Raw genomic sequence first — 21,355 nt, 5'->3', positions numbered from 1 at the left:
TGTCTTAATATTTGCTCTGAGATATGTTGGGATATTGGGCAACAAAGATTTTGAGATTGACTTTCACTGGTCATTATCATAATGGGGTATAATTAGCTCTGTGATTCTAATTCAGTTCTAATTATGTATACTATACACTGCCCGGTCAAACTAAGAAAAAAACTAGCTGCTTGGCTTTCAATAGGCAAATGCTTAAGAGTCAATGATGGATCATTTTTGCAGTAATTTTGTTTCTAGCATGTTACATGTTTGCCAACAGTTATAAGCCTAATTCATGGCCTGTGTAGCTTTTCATTTCTTAAACAGCCATGTAAAGACACATCATGACCATATTCCAGAACGACAATGTCAAGATTCATGAGGTTTAAACTGTGATAGAATGGTTGGGAGGGATCATGAAGAATCATTTTTACACATGAATAGGGTGAGTCCAGACCTTAAAATTTACTGAAAGTCTTTGGAATGTGCAGGAGTAGACTTTACAGAGTGTTTGACACTTGCATTGTCAGTTCAAGATCAAGAGGACAAGACCAAAAATTGATGCTCCTCTTGATAACATCACAACATTGATTTCCACCAAGAGGTGCATCCATGTTGGTCAAGATTTTGTACTGACAATGCCACGTCTATCTAATTAAACCCATACAATTAATTTTATTGGTATAAATTGATGTATTTAGGTAAAATGAATAGAGTTAAATAGAATTAAAAGCTAAGTTTTATAAAGAAATTGTAGGCATGGACTCCACTGAAGGTGTGCTGTTGTATCTAGCACCAAGATGTTAACAGCAGATCCTTTAAGTCCTGTAAGTTGCAAAGGTGGGGCTCAATGGATGAGACTTGTTTGTTCAGCACATCCAGCAGATACTCGATTGGACTGAGATCTGGGGGAATTTGGAGGCCAAGTCAACCCCTCAAACTTGTTCTGCTCCTCAAACCATTCCTGAACCATTTTTGCTTTTTGTCAGGGAGCATTATCCTGCTGAAAGAAACCACAGCCACCACTGAATACCTTTTCAATTAAAGGGTGTACATGATCTGCAACAATTTTTTGGTAGGTGTTATGTGTCAAAGTAACATCCACATGGATGGCAGGACCCAAGGTTTTCTGTGATTGCCCAAAGCATCACACTTCCTCCGATGGCTTGCCTTTTTCTCATAGTGCATAGTGCCATGTGTTCCCCAGGTAAGCAACTCATACGCACCCGGCCATCCAAGTAATGTAAAATAAAACGTGATTCTTCAGATCAGGCCACCTTCTTCTATTGCTCTGTGCTTCAGGGGTCAGCATGGGCACCCTGACTAGTTTTGAGCAACCAAGATAGTCACAAGATAATTCATTACATTTATATAGCGCTTTTCTAGGCACTCAAAGCGCTTAGATGCGCTTTAGATGACCCTAAAGAAATCTTATCTTGAATGACTGAAGGGGAGAAAGAGTATATGTCCTGATTTTTTGAGCTCAGCAAGTGGATATCTATAAACCTTTTATGTTCACATTCTTATCAGTTGGAAGACATCCTGAATCTGGATTCCCTAAAGCATAAAGCATATCAACCTTTGAATTGCTTTAAACCTCAGACTGAGGGAAAAAACGCAGAGGGCAACATTTCTAAAGAAACTGTCGGTGTTGCCACAACAATGAGGAGCCAAAAGATTTATACCATTGTATCTCCAAATGAATCAACAAGAAAAGATGGATTAAGTCTGTAATTAAGAGTTTATAAGAATGTGTGATTTAAGCTTCATTGTCAAGATCTGTTTCAATCAATTTGGAAGGCACCCACAAGTCCCACTGTTAGCCGAAAGGGGCCCCATGAAAGTCATATGACTGCAAACGTCACCATCAAACACCACAGACAGACCATCCTCCTGTCTGGTAGACAATTTACATTTTTCGTCTGTCTTTTTGAAGAACTGTGCACCAAGCAGAATTTCACAGTGTATAATTATACATAATGGGTCATTAACAGTTGTAATTCCAACCTTCTTTTAAGAATAAAGGCAAAAAATAGATTTCATTTTTTGCTGAGAGGTGATTGGTCTGCTTCAGGAGCTGCTAAGTATATATAGCAGCCTTGCTCAGTAGTTATTCATTCAACTTTAAACTCCAAGAAGCCAAGCAGTTTTCTGTGTGATTTTTAAAAGAGGTAAGCTCATACCTTTTCTAAGGAGTTTTAACTCATGCATATGTTACTATAGTCTATTCTAATGTCTATTTTTCTTTCTGCATCATAAGAGCAACATGAAAGCTCTGGCGTTGTTGATGTGTTTGCTGGGCTCTTCGTTAGCTGCCCCTGTAAGTTCCTGTTTCTACATCTCAGTTCAAGGCAGCATAAAATCTTTTTAAGTTTCAAACATTTTTGACATCTTCCTCTTGCTTTGCACACTTTAGGCCCCTGACAGCGGCAGCAATGAGGTAAGACCTTTGTGATCACAATGGGTGTTAATGTACGGCCTGATTTATTTCATTATGCATATTGCGTTGTCTCTCAAACAGCAGGCAATTATTGGTCATGCTAACACAGCTCTGCAGTTGATGGAACTCTACAGAATGTTGCAGCAACAGGTCAGTTAAATGCAGATAAAAACTAAAGGCATAGAGGCATTTTATAATATTAACATAATGTGGTCAATGTATTTGCAGGGTTTTGGCACTCTTTCTACTGGTGCTCAGCTGCCTCTGCCTGTATGTTAAACATTTAACCACTTCATTTAAAGAAAAATGTGTGATCCTGTTTTATGGATTTGATGGTATTTTCTGTTCCTCACAGGCAGCACCTGTGGCACCCGTAGCACCCGCAGCACCCGCAGCACCCGCAGCACCCGCAGCGGTTGACGTAAACCCCATTCTATCAAATCACATTTTATGTTTTTGAGGATAAACAATAGCCATTTGAATTTTTTTTGAGAATATTTCTCTTTTTACAGACCCAGCCTCAGGTTTCACCTCAAGCACCACAGCAGGTTAGCAATGTGCTTTTGTTATTTTGTGTCATTGTCAATCATGGCATGTCATGATGTTGAGGATAAAAATTATAATAGAAAACTGACACATAATGCTGTGTAGCAAGGCCTTGCTAGTGCACAAAAATGTGTTTACTATACTAATTTGCATTAAAGAGAACTAGAACGTGGAGAGAGTGAGTGAGTCCAACATGCACCATACATTGCAGACTAGTTTTCTGTTTAATGATAAGTAACCAATGGCACTTTATCTTTTAGCTTGGCTTTTTTGTACAGTGGTAATACACTTATTTATGGCATTGATGGTTCCATGAAGAATGATAATGTCTAAAGTTTCCATGAAACTTTTCATTGCGCAAAATGTTCTTAATATTAACGTTCTAGGGATTGTTAAAACATTGAATGACACTAAGAAAAAAACGATTATTTTAAGATCTGTTCCCTAAAAGGATGGAATTGGTAATGATGTCCACTCTTAAAAATAAAAGTCCTTTATTCGCTTCCCCATTGCACTAAAGGTTCTTTATAGTGAAAATGTTTTTTTAAATTTTTAAGTTCTTCACATAAAAACTGTTCACTGAAAGGTTCTTTTGGGAACCCAAAATTGTTCTTGTATGGCATGGCTTCAAAAACAAACAAACCCTTAGGGACCTTTACTTTTAAGACCCACAGTGTGGTACATTAAACAAGCCTTGTGATTGACAGTACTTTATTTTGTGTTGACATTGATCTTTGAACATTTCTTTCAGGGCTTTTTTTACAACCCTGCTCTTTTCGCACCCCCAGGAGATGGGTCAGATGAGGAAGAAGCAGTAGGTTTCTTCTTCTTAAAACTGTATCTCACATTTCCAACGTTAATAGGGTGTGCTTTATGAGCTGCGTCCCACTTTTCTATCTACCCCAGCCACGGTATCGTGGGTTTTACCCTCCCTACGGCTACCAGCCTGCCCAGCCGGCTGCTCCATTGAACTCAGATGAGGCCGAAGGGGCAGAAGAAGCAGAGGCAGCGGAGGGCGCCGAGGCAGCCGAAGCTGGAGCTGAACCTGAACCTGCTGGAACCGCTTCACCTGTTGATGCCGCTGTAACAAACGAGATCCTACCTGTGGATGTTCCCATCGAACCTGCTCCCGAGGTCATCGCTGCTGCTGTTGCGGCTGATCCGGCCCTCATCTCCGAGGCACCAGCAGTTGCCGTGGAAATTGACACCACTTTGGTGGGGCCTGATGTTGCTGCTGGTGCAGGACAGGTTTTGGTGGCTGAAGCTCCTGATGCTGCCCAGCCAGTGTAGTGAGAGAGATATTGGGGGTGGGGGAGATATTGGGGCTTGTCTCACAAGCCCCATCCCCAAGATCCTAACCAATAAGTCACGTCGCTGACATTAAGACCACATCTCTATGGTCTGAACATTGCTGGAACAAAATGTGGCACATTCCTGTTATGTGAAAATGTTTCCTGGCAGATTTATAATAACCTCATTGTAAGAATTGAGCCGATCCTGCTGCAGACAGCATTACTTGTTATATGTCTTCTCTTTCAGTTTCTTAAAATAAAATGTCTTTTGTCTCACTGCAATTAAGAGTCTCTTTAATCAACAGGAATTAAATTAACCTGACATATTTCTATCTATATCAATAGATGAGAATGTGTGTGTGTGTAACTACTTATGTATCCTTATATATAATGATTATATAATGAAATTTATATATAAAGACAAATATAAAATGTCCAATCAAACAAAAACTACATATATAACACAACAGGCCATCTATTTCTCTGTGAGTGGCTGTGTGTGAAAGTAAGACAGGCGGGTTTGTATTAATAGGATAAAGCAGATCTGTTGAAGACTGCTGACTGGGCAGATGTTGCTACATGGGGTAAATCTCACTCTACTCTATGGCTCACAGTCTAGCAGGCAAGCACATGTACACAAATGACACCAGGATAATGTGTGGAGGCAGCGAAATACAATACAATTACAGTGAGTTTTGAAAATACCACAAACAAATGTGCTCATTCTCATATGTCTTACTAGGTTCACAACACATGAACCTAAAATGAGTTCTGAATATGGAACAATTAAAAAATAACAACAACTAAAGGTTACCAAAATTCTTAGTGTAATGGTATAGATGATGGGTCTCACAGCTTTTGTTGGAGGGTGTATAAATGATGTACCGTTCAAGAAGACCCCTGTCAAAGGAGGCTTTGTCTTTGTCACTCTAGTCTCTCATTAATCTCCAAATCCTTCTCAGGGTCATGCAAGTCTGAGATATCATTACAGAGCACAACAGAACAAATTAACCACAAGCGTACTCCTCCTTTGAAAGCACAAGCTGTAATTTGACAGTATCTTTAATTTCACTAGACAGAAGGTCTGTGATTTTGACAGGCTCTGTGATTCTTCTGATCAAGAGAGAATGGGACGGGATTTAGGTTAAAGGAAAACAGCCGGTGAGTTTGATCTGATCTTGTGGCAATTTGCGGCTTTGTCCATGTTAGAAATGTTTTATAATTTGAAACAAACAGATAGTCATGTAAATTATACATCACTGCTTCAGCCTATTGTTCCAGGGGGAAAGGAATCATGACTATTGTACCTACACCAGGAGGTTTTGCAGTCCCTCCACAAGTGTCTCCGATAATGGATGGGGACACAGAGGAGGACGACGAAGACCCAATTCCAGCTCCAAGTGCAGGACGTATATTTAACATCAACAACAGCAACAACAATGAGGAGTAATCAAAGATCATTAGATTAATATAATATAATATAATATAATATTAATATAATATAATATAATATAATATTAATATAATATAATATAATATAATATAATATAATATAATATAATATAACAATAAACACATAATATATAAATGTGTTTTTGACTATAGTGTACTTTGCTTTCTGTACAGGGAAGACAAGAAGAAAAAGAAAAAGGAGAAAAAAGAAAAGAAGGAGAAAAAAGAGTAGGTACCACACCAATCTTATATCTGAAATATTCTGGTTATAAATAACGTCTAAACATTCACTGTATACTATATATATAGTCACTGTATACCTCTCTGTTGTTCTGTAGGAAAAAAGAGAAGAAAGAGAAGAAAGAAAAGAAAGAAAAGAAAGAAAAGAAAGAAAAGAATGAAAAAGAAAAAGAAAATGAGAAAGAGAAAGAGAAAGAAAAGGAAAAGGAAAAGGAAAAAGAAAAGGAAAAGGAGAAAGAAAAAGAAAAGGAAAAGGAAAAGGAGAAAGAAAAAGAAAAAGAAAAAGAAAAAGAAAAAGAAAAAGAAAAAAAGGAGGGGTTTGTATCTGCATTTTTGTCAGTCATTTCTAATCTGCGATTTTCAAAAGGTCAAAGTATCACCGTTGATTATTGCTCATGTCAACTTCATTTTTTTCAAGGCCCAAGGAGGTGTTTGTGATTAACCCAGCGGGACTCCTGTATTATCAATGGCTGCTTATAATCACAATTCCTGTCATGTACAATTGGACATTTATAATTGCAAGGTAATAATTAGCAGTTCATGTTTTAATAAAACCAGATTACCAGGAGATGAAGGAAGAATACAAATTGAAGATGTCCCCTTTTTAACCTCTGAAGTGTGCTCCCTTACATCTCCATTAGCTTCATATGCTCTAATAGATCATATTCAGCATCAAAATTCAACATAATACATAAAATTGGTGCATTTCGGAAATTTGATGTGTGTTATACATTTGAGAGGATTTATATTGTGTCTTTTTGCATAGAGCCTGCTTTGAGGAGCTGCAGCGTGAATATCTACTGATATGGTTCCTCCTGGACTACACCTCCGATTTGCTTTATTTGGCTGATATGGCTTTCAGAGCACGGACAGGTGACACTAACATCATTCGCAGAATCAGATGTCTTTGTAATGAAGGAACAAAGTCCAGTGACTGATTTGTGTCATGATTTCATGTCCCCAGGGTACCTGGAACAGGGCTTGCTTATCAAAGATGAAAAGCTCCTTCTCCAGCAGTACAAAGACAGTCTCCAGTTCCGCATCGATGTCATCTCTATGCTACCCACGGACATCTTCTACTTTGTTTTAGGGTTAGACTACCCAGAGATCCGCATAAACAAGTTGCTCCGCCTAAACCGCATGTTTGAGTTCTTCAAAATCTCAGAAACCATGACCAACTACCCCAACATCTTCCGAATCTGCACTTTGGTAATGTACATCATCATCATCATCCACTGGAATGCATGCCTCTACTTCTCCTTCTCCAAGTCCATTGGTTTCGGATCCGATGCATGGGTGTACCCTGCTCTCACTGAACCAGAGTACGGCGAGCTCATGCGAAAATATTCCTTCAGCCTCTACTGGTCTACACTTACCCTCACCACTATCGGAGAGACGCCATCTCCGGAGCTAGACTCTGAATTCCTCTTCCACGTAGTTGACTTCCTGGTGGGCGTCTTGATCTTTGCCACCATTGTGGGTAACATTGCTACAATGATCTCAAATATGAACGCAGCCCAGGCTCAGTTCCAGGCCAGGATCGACAACATTAAGCAGTACATGCATTCTAGGCATGTCAGCAAGGACCTCGAGGACCGTGTCATCAAGTGGTTTGACTACTTGTGGACTAACCAGAAAGCACAAAATGAAAGAGAGGTGCTGAGGTACTTGCCAGACAAACTACGGGCAGAGTTAGGCATGAACGTGCACTTAGATACCCTCATGAAGGTGCGGATCTTTGCAGACTGTGAGGCAGGGTTGCTGATTGAGTTGGTGTTGAAGCTTCGCCCCCAAGTCTTCAGTCCGGGTGACTACATCTGCCGCAAAGGCGATATTGGCCGGGAGATGTATATCATAAAAGAAGGCAAACTTGCTGTGGTGGCCGATGATGGCGTCACTCAATTTGTAGTCCTTGGCGATGGAAGCTACTTTGGGGAAATCAGCATTTTAAACATTAAAGGCAGCAAGGCTGGGAACCGCAGAACAGCAAATATTAAAAGCATAGGTTACTCAGACCTCTTCTGCCTGTCCAAAGATGATCTGATGGAAGCTCTGACGGAATATCCCGAGGCTAAAGCAATGCTGGAAGAGAAAGGGAGACAGATTCTCCTGAAGGATGGTCTGCTGGAGCTGGACCCATCGAAACTAAAGCCAGATGAGAGGGACTTGGAGGACAGAGTAAACCGAATTTACAGCACACTGCAGATCATGCAGACCAAGGTAAACAAGCTGCTGGCGGATCAGGCGGAGACACAAAAGGATATCAAACGCCGAATTGTCCAGATAGAGCGTTTTGCTGGAGAAGAGGTGGAGGATGAAGATGAAGAGGAGGAGAAGGAAAGGAAGGAAGAAACCCAGGAGGAAATGAAAGTAGACGAGCCAGAGAAAGAGAAGGTAGAAGAAGACAAGGAAAAGACAGAAGAAAAAGGGGAGGAAAAGATGAAAGAAGAGACAAAAGAGAAAAAGAAAGACGAAGAGCCATAGGATAAGACCTTATAAGAATAACTCTGAACGAAAATCATGAAGAAATCTACACACTTGTTCTTAAATCTTGTTCTTAGACACTAATTTGTTTAGCCAACCGGACTTTGTTCATTCATTTCAGCCAATAAATTCTTGTAAAGGCAACTACAGATTTCTTGTTCAGCAAATTATCTATTATCAATTTAATTTGTATTCATTTCCTTTTTTTCCATAAAGTAAACTTTTCATAAGTAAAATTCAAGGCAATACATTAAAATAGATTGAAACAAAAAGACGCCTGAACATCACCACACTCAAATGGTGACAACAAAATAACAGCAGCTTAAATTAAACCTGATAACAGAAAAACAATGTGCCTTTAACACTATCTGCATAATTTATTAATGTGGCAAAGCATGAGAGCTCTCAAATCAGCAGCACTATTCAAATGTGAAACTGTTTAGGGTGTGCTATTGTGAATACTGTGAATTTAGTTCCTTTTGGGATTTATACAATTGTTTCTTGATAATAAAAATATTAAATATGCAAATATTCACACTATACTGACCAGTTAGCATGCAAGACTGTAACAACTAATTTGAAACGGTGTTATGGATCAAATGATGTTTATGAAAACAAACATATGATATAAGGTCTTACCAAGTAATCTGCTTGATGAGCACAAGGGTGCAGCAGAGCACCAAAGATTAATGACCCTTTCCTCTTCAAAACCTGAAAATGACTGCATAGATACACAATATGAAGTCATGTCAAGACTTCTATGGAGACACGTAATATATTTTTCTTTTGTTGATAGATAAACTATAATAAAATGAGTTTGAATGGGGTATAAAAAAAAAGTTTGCAAGTGGCAATTTTTCACTAAAATGTTCAACAAGCAAGTATAGTCTGTTTATAGAGGGTGTTTAGACACCTGCCTAATGGGACCTCAATCTTGTTTGCTAAAATATGGTCAGCAGCACATGTATCAGTCAGGTTATGTGTGTGTGTATATATATATATATATATATATATATATATATATATATATATATATATATATATATATATATATATATATATATATATATATATATATATATATATATATATATATATATATATATATATATGAAACAACAAACAACACAGTGAATTAAATGTGAATTTTATTTATAGACTAAATTGGTTTTCTGGAAACCAATCATTTCGCTGGATAAGCCTACCTTATTGTATTGAATACCCTATTCCTTGTCTGGGATATATATATATATATATATATATATATATATATATATATATATATATATATATATACATATATATATATATATATATATATATACATATATATATATATATATATATATATATATATATATATATATATATATATATATATATATATATATATATATATATATATATATATATATATACATTTTCAAAGGTGTGGGGAGCAATTTATTCATTGTTAGCATCATTAAATGTAAATGTAAAATAAATAATCTTTTTTCAAATTGGTTTCCCCAAGCAGTATTTCTGCGTACTCAAGTGTTCAAAGGGAAATAATAATGTTTGCAATAATATTCTTTAATAAATAAATCTTAATAAATTCCACATTAATAAATCTTAATAATAAGATGAACTGTTAAAGCATGATAAAAACTAAGATGTTTGGATGTAAAGGGGAGGGGAATTTGCATGTGTCTGGTGTTTCAAAAAACAAAAAAGACAAATCACATCTCACAGCTCGCTAGTTTTATTTTTTTGGATCAGCAAGAAAATGACAAATGCAGTGAATAAAGTAAGGTCGAACTATTCAGGTACAGAATGTAAAATAATAAAGTGCACGGTATAAATGAAGTTGTGTTTTGTTATTTAATTAACATTGAGCAGTTGGCCTTTTATCTAATGCGCAGATCCATGATGATACACATCCGATTTCCTCAACTGTTTACGTTGACGAAAGACTGTAACTGATAACTCAAATAACTGATTGTGTTAACAAGAATACTTGCCAAGACTGTATTTGGACAATTCTGTGTGTATGCTTCTATTCAGACACAAGGAGACTCCCGAATGAACTCTTTTTCCTCTTCTACTTGTGCTGGAATGATTTAACAACCCGATCACACATAAATGCATATAAATAGTACGAGTGTGCAATGTCGTGGAATGTATATGCCAAAACTCATTTTGGCGTGCATATAATACGCTTTTTTTTCATATGCATGCAAAAAACAGCGTATCATATGCACGCCAAAATACATTCCACGACATTGCGACATTGGTACTTCTAACTTGATCTCTGTTTGGTACCATAGTGAATGAACTGGGCTTAGTGGGCTAAGCTAAATGCTATCAGATCGTCACCGCGCTGCAGAGAGATTAAGTGCACGCACTGAGACGAGAGAGGTATGTATCAACTCGTTTAAGTTAAGGGAATAACATAGTTTAATATGAAAAAGCGGTGAAGTAACCCTTTAAGAGTTATAAGAGTCTGTTAAGGCAATTTAATACTCCTCCAAGAGAATTCTTCCAATCATCACCAAACTCAGTCAACGTGAAGTCAAGACAATGAGAATGCTAAATTGTTTGCAAATTTTTGATATGTTGAATGGTTTGGCTGTGCTATTGAAACAAATTAAGGGTGAGAAAAAGGAAACAGGAAGTGTGTTACAACTTCTGCATACATTGACTGATTTTGATGAAACATCAGCTGCCTGTCTTCGTTGTAGAAGAGCGATCACATGGATGTTACTATAGGGAGTCACAGTCATAGCTCCACCAACTGGCAGCAGGAAGTGTGTCACTTCCAAAAATGCTTTTCAAGACCTAGTGTAGACCTAGGATAGTGTAGACCTGTGAAAGGGTTTTTGATATTTTAAATACAGTTGCCATGGAAACGTGTCAAACTTAAATAATCTTTTTGGGTGTTTTTGAAGCTCTTTGCATGCTTCAAATTGACATAATCTCGTAACATTCACCCAGTTTAAATGCACATGTCGTGTTAAATGTTAAATTGAGCTTGGGCCAGTCATCGCTGCTCCCATCTATCCTAGCTCCTCTGAATGCATCCTTTCTCCTTGTTTGTTGCCTCCACATGATGCATTTAAGTGATGCGTCGTTCCTCATGGTGCACTTTGATCGGATTCCAGATCGAAGAAACCATGAGGAACCATTTGAGGGTTGATAAACAGCATGTGAAGTTTCATTTCTCACTTTAAGCTGAGAAAAAAAGGTAACACATGCATCCAAAAATAGCCTATATGCAGATAAGTGGTTTTAAGATGCAAAGATTTAAAGAGGCAGACTTTTGACGTTTGGAAAAAAAAAAAAAATAGCTCAGGCCAGGCACTGTAATATTGTAGCTCCACCTCCACCTTTTTCATGGTAGTTTGTACAGACCTGCTTTTATTCATGAATCATGATGTGTTCCTTTCTCTGGCATCCTTCAATTTTCCTTTGGCTGCATTATTGATAATGCAGTTGCAATTCTATAGGTATGCAGCTGTCAGTTTTTGCTTCTGTAAAATTGGAGGTCTTTTTTTTCCCATTTGAGACATCCTTTTAACAGCGTTTCATTTCCAAGAAGCCTTCGATTCAGTCAGGGATGATTAGGGATCCTGTGTATAGGGGAAACCATATTATAGTGGAGTGGCCACAGTGTGTGTCTCCATATTATCCCTCCTTTCATTCTGAGCAGTTCCACCTGTTCTCTCCGTCGGTATTTGCTGTCACATGCGGACACTTATTGTATTTGCTCAGGGTGGTGATGAGGAAAGGGAAGTAAGCCGAAAAAAAGGAAATGAAAGAACAGTGGAAGTATGTTTCCCATGGGAAAGCTAGATAAAAAAGAAACCTATTGGCTGTGATGTCAGCCATGAAAAGGGTCCTCAACCGTTTTGTCTCTTGAGCAGCTGGAGCTACGCGTTTAATTAATTAGAATGAGTCTGTCAGTTTTAGAGGCAAATCAAAAAGGACCATATGACTTTCCTTCAAGAAGTTTAACTTGTTTACACAAGTGTTGGGAATATGAACGCATAGGTACATCTTTTTGTTTTTTAAATGAAAGCTAAATAGGACCATGCATGAATGAACGTGCGGTTTATTTGAAGGAGAGAGAGAGAGAAAACAAGTAAGCCATTATCATCGAGAGAACAATTTGATGGATTGGTTTTTACATTTAGTCACACTTAAACTATTGAGGGTCCTTTTACTTCACACCAAACATGAACCAATCTTTTGAATGAACCAGCAATTTTATGGTCCCATTTGGTCTGTCATCGCAGGGACACTCAGACGCACACCGCATCAGTGAGAGCACAGGTGGCTTTTCTAAGAAGCTGATTGGAAGAGCCAATCTGTGTGAAATTTCTTATACAAAATACAAGGTGGCACAACAAGCGTCTATCAGTTGGGAACATTGTGTCTCACTCAGTATTGTCACCAGACGCTCTGATCTGAGGAGTTATTGGAAGTCACCAGGGTGGTCAGAAAGAGGCCGAAAGATATACCACAGCATGTGGGCACCTCCATTTTGGTCTTACAAGCTGGTTCTTCCTCTTGTTGCTTGGAATGCTTAAGCACTTGCATGTCCTTTTCTATTAGTGTATGTAACTGACCAGTTAGCCGCTGTGCTATTGTTTCTCCTAAACAATTTACTTCACGATAATAGCATTTGCCGCTGACCGGAGCCGCTCTGGCAGGAAAGAAAGCTGACCTATTGAAAAAGTGACATCCTATGACAGTGGCACTCAGGGCGAGCCTGCGGGATTCTGGGGAACAGGGTGAGGTCATTAAATTGGGCCTGTCAGTATAAAAATTGTTGTAACAAAAACATGCAATGAAACACTGCAATGCGATGAGTGGTCTCTTTTCTTTTTAAATGAAAGCTTTTATAATAGTAAGAACTGTACAGTATATACACTGTAAAAAGTAATTGTTGAATCTACTAAAGAAAAACTTGTAAAATTAACTGATTTTGGAAAATGTGTTGATTTAACTTGAATATACTGAGTATTGTGAACTTTTAGGTGGATGCAATAGCTAAACTAAGCAAGTTTAGTACATAGTACTTAAGAATGTTGAGTGTGTTGTACTAAATGCATGTTCACGCTGTTAAATCCAACAGCTGTTGTTACTAAGACTTTTTAGTAAACTTTACTTAATGTCCAATAATTAGAATTTACTTAAAACAATTTAGTAATCTGAACTGTTTGCATGTTATGCCTTTGTTACTTAGAAAACCCAAGTAAACATTATTTGACTGGTTTAAGTATTATTTTGCAAAAGGAAAAAAAAAAAAAACACACAAAAAAAAACACACAAACAAACAAAAAAAAAAAACGGTGGGTGGGTGGGCAAAAGGTTGAGGCGGGGCAATTCTTAATAGACTTATCACTCATTTCCTCCACTTCTGCAGTCATCGTTCTTCTTAGTTGCATTCATTCATTTTCCAGTCATCTTGAATGTCATTGAAAATACTTTGGGAAAGCGTCACATACGCTGACTTCATAAATTTATGTTGATTTCCGAAAATTTCTCACCATTATGGTGATCAGTGTTCCCTTTGGTTGGGCAATTGGAACTTAATTTATATTACTATAAATCTCTTCCTATTGATGCAGCAATGCATCACGAAATCACAGTTATCTGATTTCAAAGGCAGGGAAGTAATAAGTATATATATATATATATATATATATATATATATATATATATATATATATATATATATATATAAGCTAATATATATATGAAACAACAATCAACACAGTGAATTAAATGTGAATTTTATTTATAGACTAAATTGGTTTTCTGGAAACCACTCATTTTGCTGGATAAGCCTATGTCACATGCCTGTCCTGTCTTGTGTGCACATGTGGGTTTTGTCATGTCTCCGGTCTACTGTCAACCCCGCCCTTCTTGTTATCTGATTATTGGTTTATTTGCCCCACCTGTTCTCCCTCATTATCTGCCTTGTTTGTTCCCCTTATAATCTCCTTGTGTTTGTCAGTCTGGGTTGGATCCTTGTGTAATGTCTGCGTCTCCCGTTCCCCCAGTGACTTCTGTTGGTATGTTTTGAGTTTTAGTTTATGTTCTATTATGTGTTTTGCCCCTCGTGGGTGTTTGTTTTGTATTTATGTTTTATTTGTTATAAATAAATATATCCTTTTCTGCACTTGAGTCCTCGCACCCTTTTCCATTGTATGTGACGTGACAGAAGGATCCAACCCTACAATGAGGACTCAGCAGAGAAGTTCTCCCTCGGTGCCAGTTCCGGGGGTCCCGAGTCCGGGAATCCCGAGTCCGGACATGGCCTGGAGGGCCGTAATGGGAGGGTTTGTGGTGGCAGTCCTGCATGCTTGGGAAAAGCACAGGGTGTCATCCACCACTCCGGTGGTCCCAGTGCCGGTGGATCGTGTCCCGGTGGATCATGTTCCGGTGGTCCCTGTGCCGGTGGACTCCGTTCCGGTGGTCCCGAGTCCGGAAACGGCCTGGAGGGCTGTGATGGGATGCTTTGTGGTGGCAGTCCTGCATGCGTGGAAGGAGCACAGGGCTTTATCCGAAGCCCCGGAGGCAGTTCCGGTGGTCCCAGTTCCGGTGGATCGTGTGCCGGTGGTCTCAGTTCCGGCGGATCGTGTTCCGGTGGTCCCTGTGCCGGTGGATCGTGTTCCGGTGGTCCCTGTGCCGGTGGATCGTGTTCCGGTGGTCCCAGTTCCGGCAGATCGTGTTCCGGTGGTCCCAATGCCAGCAGATCGTATTCCGGTGGTCCCAGTGCCGGTGGATACTGCTGGACTGGAGAAGTTTCCCCAACGCCCTGCCTGCACCGCTGAGGCGCCCTGCTCTCCCTGCGCCGCTGAGGCGCCCTGCTCTCCCTGCGCCGCTGAGGCGCCCTGCTCTCCCTGCGCCGCTGAGGCGCCCTGCTCTCCCTGCGCCGCTGAGGCGCCCTGCTCTCCCTGCGCCGCTGAGGCGCCCTGCTCTCCCTGCGCCGCTGAGGCGCCCTGCTCTCCCTGCGCCGCTGAGGCGCCCTGCTCTCCGTGCGCCGCTGAGGCGCCCTGCTCTCCGTGCGCCGCTGAGGCGCCCTGCTCTCCGTGCGCCGCTGAGGCGCCCTGCTCTCCGTGCGCCGCTGAGGCGCCCTGCTCTCCGTGCGCCGCTGAGGCGCCCTGCTCTCCCTGCGCCGCTGAGGCGCCCTGCTCTCCCTGCGCCGCTGAGGCGCCCTGCTCTCCCTGCGCCGCTGAGGCGCCCTGCTCTCCCTGCGCCGCTGAGGCGCCCTGCTCTCCCTGCGCCGCTGAGGCGCCCTGCTCTCCGTGCGCCGCTGAGGCGCCCTGCTCTCCGTGCGCCGCTGAGGCGCCCTGCTCTCCGTGCGCCGCTGAGGCGCCCTGCTCTCCGTGCGCCGCTGAGGCGCCCTGCTCTCCGTGCGCCGCTGAGGCGCCCTGCTCTCCGTGCGCCGCTGAGGCGTCCTGCTCTCCGTGCGCCGCTGAGGCGTCCTGCTCTCCGTGCGCCGCTGAGGCGTCCTGCTCTCACCGCTCCTCCCTGGCGCCCCCTGCACTCACCGCGCCACCCAGGAGTCCTGCTCTCACCGCGCCGCCCTGGCCGCCTGAACTCTGCGGGCCGCCTGAACTCGGTGGGCCTCCCGACCTCGGCGGGCCGTCCTGGCCATTCGAACTTTGTGTGCCACCGTGGCCGCTTGAACTTTTTGTTTTCCTTGTCCCTCCCTTGTTTACCCCTCCCTTGTCTGTTTCTTCCTGGTCTGTCCCTCCCGTGCCCCCCTGGTCAGTCCCTCCCGTGCCCCCCTGGTCAGTCTCCCCCGTGCCCCCCTGGTCAGTCCCCCCCGTGCCCCCCTGGTCAGTCCCTCCCGTCCCGCCCTGGTCAGTCCCTCCCGTCCCGCCCTGGTCAGTCCCTCCCGTCCCGCCCTGGTCTGTCCCGCCCGTCCCTAGTGGAGTGTCTGGTAGCCGCTCCTTAAGGAGGGGGTAATGTCACATGCCTGTCCTGTCTTGTGTGCACATGTGGGTTTTGTCATGTCTCCGGTCTACTGTCAACCCCGCCCTTCTTGTTATCTGATTATTGGTTTATTTGCCCCACCTGTTCTCCCTCATTATCTGCCTTGTTTGTTCCCCTTATAATCTCCTTGTGTTTGTCAGTCTGGGTTGGATCCTTGTGTAATGTCTGCGTCTCCCGTTCCCCCAGTGACTTCTGTTGGTATGTTTTGAGTTTTAGTTTATGTTCTATTATGTGTTTTGCCCCCTCGTGGGTGTTTGTTTTGTATTTATGTTTTATTTGTTATAAATAAATATATCCTTTTCTGCACTTGAGTCCTCGCACCCTTTTCCATTGTATGTGACGTGACAGCCTACCCTATTGAATACCCTATTCCTTGTCTGGGATCGTGCAGCGCCTCTGAAGCCCTTCAAAACTGCATTGATTTGGACCTTCAACATTTTGGTTGCAATGGAACTCAATGGTGAGGAGAAAATTCCTACAAAAATGATTGAAGAAAGAAAGACATTAACATCTTGGATGAGATGGGGGTGAGTAAAATATCAGGAAATTTTCATTTTAAAGTCAGCTAATCCTTAAAGGGATAAGTGATTGCCTGTGTCGCCTATAGACTCTTGTAGCAGCACTTGAATGTTGGCATTGCAGCTCATTTTACTGACACTGTTTGTATATGGAGACTGCGTGACTGTACTTGAACTTCTACCTTAAGGCTGTGATTGTAATAGCTGCATTCACCACTTAAACCTAGTATGAGTACTGCGTGGTGAAAAAGGACGTTTGGCCATTACCCATAAAATGGCCCCTTTCCTGTCAGAAACATTCCTCCACTTGATCACAAGTGATTGTCTAAGTCAAATAGGTTCTTACCCTGAATCTGTAAAGATATTGAAACTGGATATGAGATACTGAAGCCAGTGATCTAAATCACAACCTACAGATGACAAAATCATCTTTCCAAATGCAATGTGAGAGGGAAATGATTACTTACCATTCGGTGCAGATTTTGTTCCATTGTTTTATATGTTGTTTAATTTCTTGCACATTTAAAAGTCTGATGATTGAAAAGCTGTTTGTCTGATGCTTTTGTGAGCCACCTAAGCTCTTTTACACTGATTTCTCTTCACAAATCTCATCTTAATTTTCATAATTGCCTGCAATTGTGAATCTCCCTTGATGCCCAAGCATGTGCAGTACCATAAGCATGATAAGAAAACCCATGATGTTATTTTAATTAGTCTATTCAATGGCAGAGCAGCTCTTGTTGTCGAACTCCAGCATTGCTATTATCACGGTATGCTAAATTAAGCATCAGCTCTTACTTTCTTATCAGGACTCAGTGACATTTGCCTCACTGTCATTTCTTGTGTCTCTTGCCAGAGTCTGTGACGTAACGCCATTTGTCAAAATGCCAAGACCTTGCCAGACCAGTGAGTTTATATCTGAACAGAAAGGGAAAGTAAGGAACATATGACATGGAAAAGTGTATGAGAGACATTTTTAGTGTGAGATGCAAATGAGTCATTGACCCCCTACTGGGTTTTTGGAACTCTCAAGCCATGCAGGTGAACATTTAGTGATTGCTCATCATCAATGCGATATTAGTGGAGGAGCTCAAGGTTTCTGAAATTAATAAACAGAAAAGTCGCTGAAACATCTGCACTAACTCACAGCAATTACTTTACTTCATCCCGATTCTGCTCCTATGGGGACTTCTGCTTTTTTTGTGACTCCACAGAGAAAACTTCCCTCTCAAGCGTTGAGTGACAACCATGAAATCTTGGCGATGCCAATGTCACTTGCATTTAGTTGAGTGTTTCTGAGAAGACGTGTATAAAGTTCTGGCAATGTGTTCTGCTGAGGCCTTTATGCTTTGGGGTCGTCATGGAAATGAAGGATGAGGAAGACTGAGAGAAGGAGAAGCACAGTTACAGTGTCACACTTACAGTATGGGCTTAACTCAGGGCTGGTACTTTCTCTATGGCTGGGAATATGTATCTCACTCATCACTTTCTTTTCTTTCGTAATTTATAAAGCGGTTATGAATATAGTTCATTTAGAATGGAACTAAAAGCTTTTTTAAAAGCATAGTGATGGTCAAGACTTGGTTTCTAACCAATTTTTATTTTTGCAGGCTATAATTTGACATGGAAGGAAAATGTGCCAGTTGGTTTCAAATAAAATCGCTCAGCCCTCTCAGATGCGCATCATTTCGTATTATGCAGGACATCACTGACAGCTTAAATAAAACTCCTTCTAAAATTTTACTTTAGAGAGTATCACATCTTTTGACCCAACCAAGAGATTTGTTGAGACATGAGCAGACCTTTTCTTATTTCCTCTTAAATTATTCCTTTGGCTTCTTTTTACCAGTAAAGCTGGCAAAACAAGAAATATGCCTAAACCACATGAACCTGTGTGATCTCACTGCATAAATCACAGATGGAATCCATTCAGACAGATTTGTTGGGGGGAAATGAAACAAACTGTTTTGAGTTGAGTCCATCTGTGCCTCCATATCTACTGATTTTTGATCCAGATGTCTAAGATAGTCTTGGGCAGAAAAATCATCTGATTGCTTTTATGTGAATGTGCCATTTCTGCTTCCTTAACCACTGTGGAAATGAAGCTACCTTAGACATCAAATGCCACTTACATGTTTATTTGGTCTGATGCATCCTGAAAAAATGCAAACCTAATCACTAAATAAAACAAGGATTTTAAACTCAACATACAATTCAACATTTTAAACATTCAGACAATAAACATGCACAATATACATGTGATGCATTGGTTATCATCTATATTTTGGACAATATTAAAATTTGATTGTTTATTTGATTGATTATTATTATGATTATTTCTGCCAATTTTTATGATGAATACGTTTTAGTCAGGATTCAGAATCGGTCATAGTACGGAATTATTAAATGATATTTGGTTATTATTTTTATTAAAGCAGGTTGAGCAGTATGTCGGGGAAAATGGAGTAGCCTTATGTTGGTGGCATTCTTATCTGGAGAGTAGGACATTTGCGGTAAAGTTTGGGAAACATTATTCTTCTGCTGCTTTATGTAATTTATGGGGTACCTCAGGGCTCTATTTTAGGGCCTTTACTGTTTCCGTTTACATTATTCTGCCGGGCTATCTATTAATAAATTTGGCATTTGACATCATAGTTAAGCTGATGATGATGTCATGTTCGCCAGTAAAGAGTATGGGGCAGTTTTTTACTTGTAAAAAGGTCATTCCACTAATTTAGGCGTCATTTTTTATTCATATCTTAAATTCGACCATCAAATAAATAGTGGTAAAGAATGCGAAATTGAAATCAGTCTTATCAAACGTTATACATGCTTTTATATTTTTGCGCCTAGATTATGTAGGGGTTTGTGAGTTGTCCTTGTCAAGGTTACAACTTGTTTATAATGCTGCGGCCAGACTGCTGATAAATACTTAGAAGAGAAACCACATGAAACCAACTCCAATTCTGGCTTCTCTTCCCTAGCTACTGATAAAACAATGGATTAAGTTAAACATTTTGTTATTTGCTTTTAAAGCCACCATGGTTTGGCTCTAGAGTACATCAGGGAGCTTTTATCAGCGGATATCAGTCCGCTAAGATCAAACTCCCAGATTGTGTTTAAAATTCTGCACACACGTCTTAAGTGTAGAAGTGATCGTGCTTTTTCAGTCGTGGCCCCGCGGTTATGGAATGACCTTTTGTGAGTGTGTGTGTGTGTGTGTGTGTGTGTCCTTCAATTTCCTTAGAGTTGAATATAACCTAACAATTTTTTTTTTTTACTTTTTTGTTTCTGATATTATATAATTTGTAAAAGTTATAATTGTAACAATACAATATAAAAATTCTAAATGTAAAGGAAAATTAAATATGTGATTATCCTAACAGAAAGTAATAATGATAATAGTAATAAATAAATAAATGTGAGTGATGACTTGTCAATCTCTTTGTGGGACAGCAGGTGCATCATACTGGGGTTTGACAGATTTGAATGGGACGGTGTAGCAGGTGTTTATTGACCTGACAGTAACCCTAGTTTTTCCTTAGAACCAAGTGAGCTGCTGCAGCTCTTTTGGTTCTAAGGAAAAACTAGGGTTGTCAACACATTTCAACATTGAAGAAAACATGTAACAGGATTAAAGCTAAGTTCATGTGACAAAGCCTCTGATTGTAAACAGTGCTTTACCAAATCAAATATATTCCCACTCCCATGTCATGAATCCAATGCTGATATTGTACTGCTGCTCGAACTCCGTCTTGAGGCTCGGAAAATCTTGATTTGTTCACTTGCTATGTTTTGTTTTTTAATAAAATGTATTCAAGGTTATGACATAAGTCAACATTGGATTAGTAGACCTATGTTAGACATTCATTAATATTACACTTGTTTTAGACCCCTGGCTGCAGCATGCGATCGAACACCTCATTAGCTTAAGTTGAAGGGTCACTGTAGGGTTACAATTTTAGTGGATAATATCCAAAAGACATGAAATGTTAAATGAACAGTGGCAGTTAGCTAATATTTGTGTGTGACTGTGCAATGAGCCTGAACGAGAGAACGGGGTCTGTGTTATGTTGTCCATTCTCAACACATGGTGACTTAGATTCCCTATCCCTGTTATTGATGCTTACTTTCAAAAACAATTCACACATTTTTTTTAAATGCAGACACTTATTTACACTTAACATTTGTGATTCTGGCAGTGAGGATTGAAATTGCATAGAATCAATTCTCACAGTAATGCTGTAATGCTGTCTAGCGATCACTTTTCAATAGATTTCCGAAAGCACAGATTTAGGAAAACTTATTTTCTTCACACTGGAGTTTAGATGTGCAATAATTGCACTCACTTATACCATATTCAAGTAAACAAGAAATAAAGATTTTTTAGACTGAAAACTATACCAGCAATTATT

The 21,355-nt window shown here is 40.1% G+C and overlaps 2 protein-coding genes across 2 annotated transcripts; both read left to right on the top strand.

The window, feature by feature from the left end:
* The first annotated feature begins 2,117 nt into the window (after positions 1-2,117).
* On the top strand, positions 2,118-4,450 carry enam (enamelin). The gene is made up of 8 exons (XM_067442655.1): positions 2,118-2,150; positions 2,240-2,299; positions 2,396-2,419; positions 2,501-2,569; positions 2,775-2,840; positions 2,932-2,967; positions 3,717-3,779; positions 3,872-4,450. Exons 2-8 carry the CDS (start codon positions 2,246-2,248, stop codon positions 4,253-4,255), a joined length of 696 nt encoding a protein of 231 aa, XP_067298756.1. The 5' UTR covers positions 2,118-2,150; positions 2,240-2,245; the 3' UTR covers positions 4,256-4,450.
* An 817-nt stretch (positions 4,451-5,267) lies between these two features.
* Positions 5,268-8,525, top strand: cnga1a (cyclic nucleotide gated channel subunit alpha 1a). Its single transcript, XM_067442654.1, has 7 exons — positions 5,268-5,418; positions 5,526-5,703; positions 5,884-5,937; positions 6,048-6,266; positions 6,368-6,472; positions 6,716-6,822; positions 6,914-8,525. The coding sequence occupies exons 2-7, from the start codon at positions 5,552-5,554 to the stop codon at positions 8,431-8,433; spliced, it is 2,157 nt and encodes a 718-aa protein (XP_067298755.1). The 5' UTR covers positions 5,268-5,418; positions 5,526-5,551; the 3' UTR covers positions 8,434-8,525.
* Positions 8,526-21,355: the final 12,830 nt, after the last annotated feature.

This window comes from Pseudorasbora parva, chromosome 4 (genome assembly GCF_024679245.1).
Source record: "Pseudorasbora parva isolate DD20220531a chromosome 4, ASM2467924v1, whole genome shotgun sequence".
Lineage (NCBI taxonomy): Eukaryota > Metazoa > Chordata > Actinopteri > Cypriniformes > Gobionidae > Pseudorasbora > Pseudorasbora parva.
Note: the sequence above shows the minus strand (reverse complement) of the source record. Positions and strands in the feature narration are given on the sequence as shown.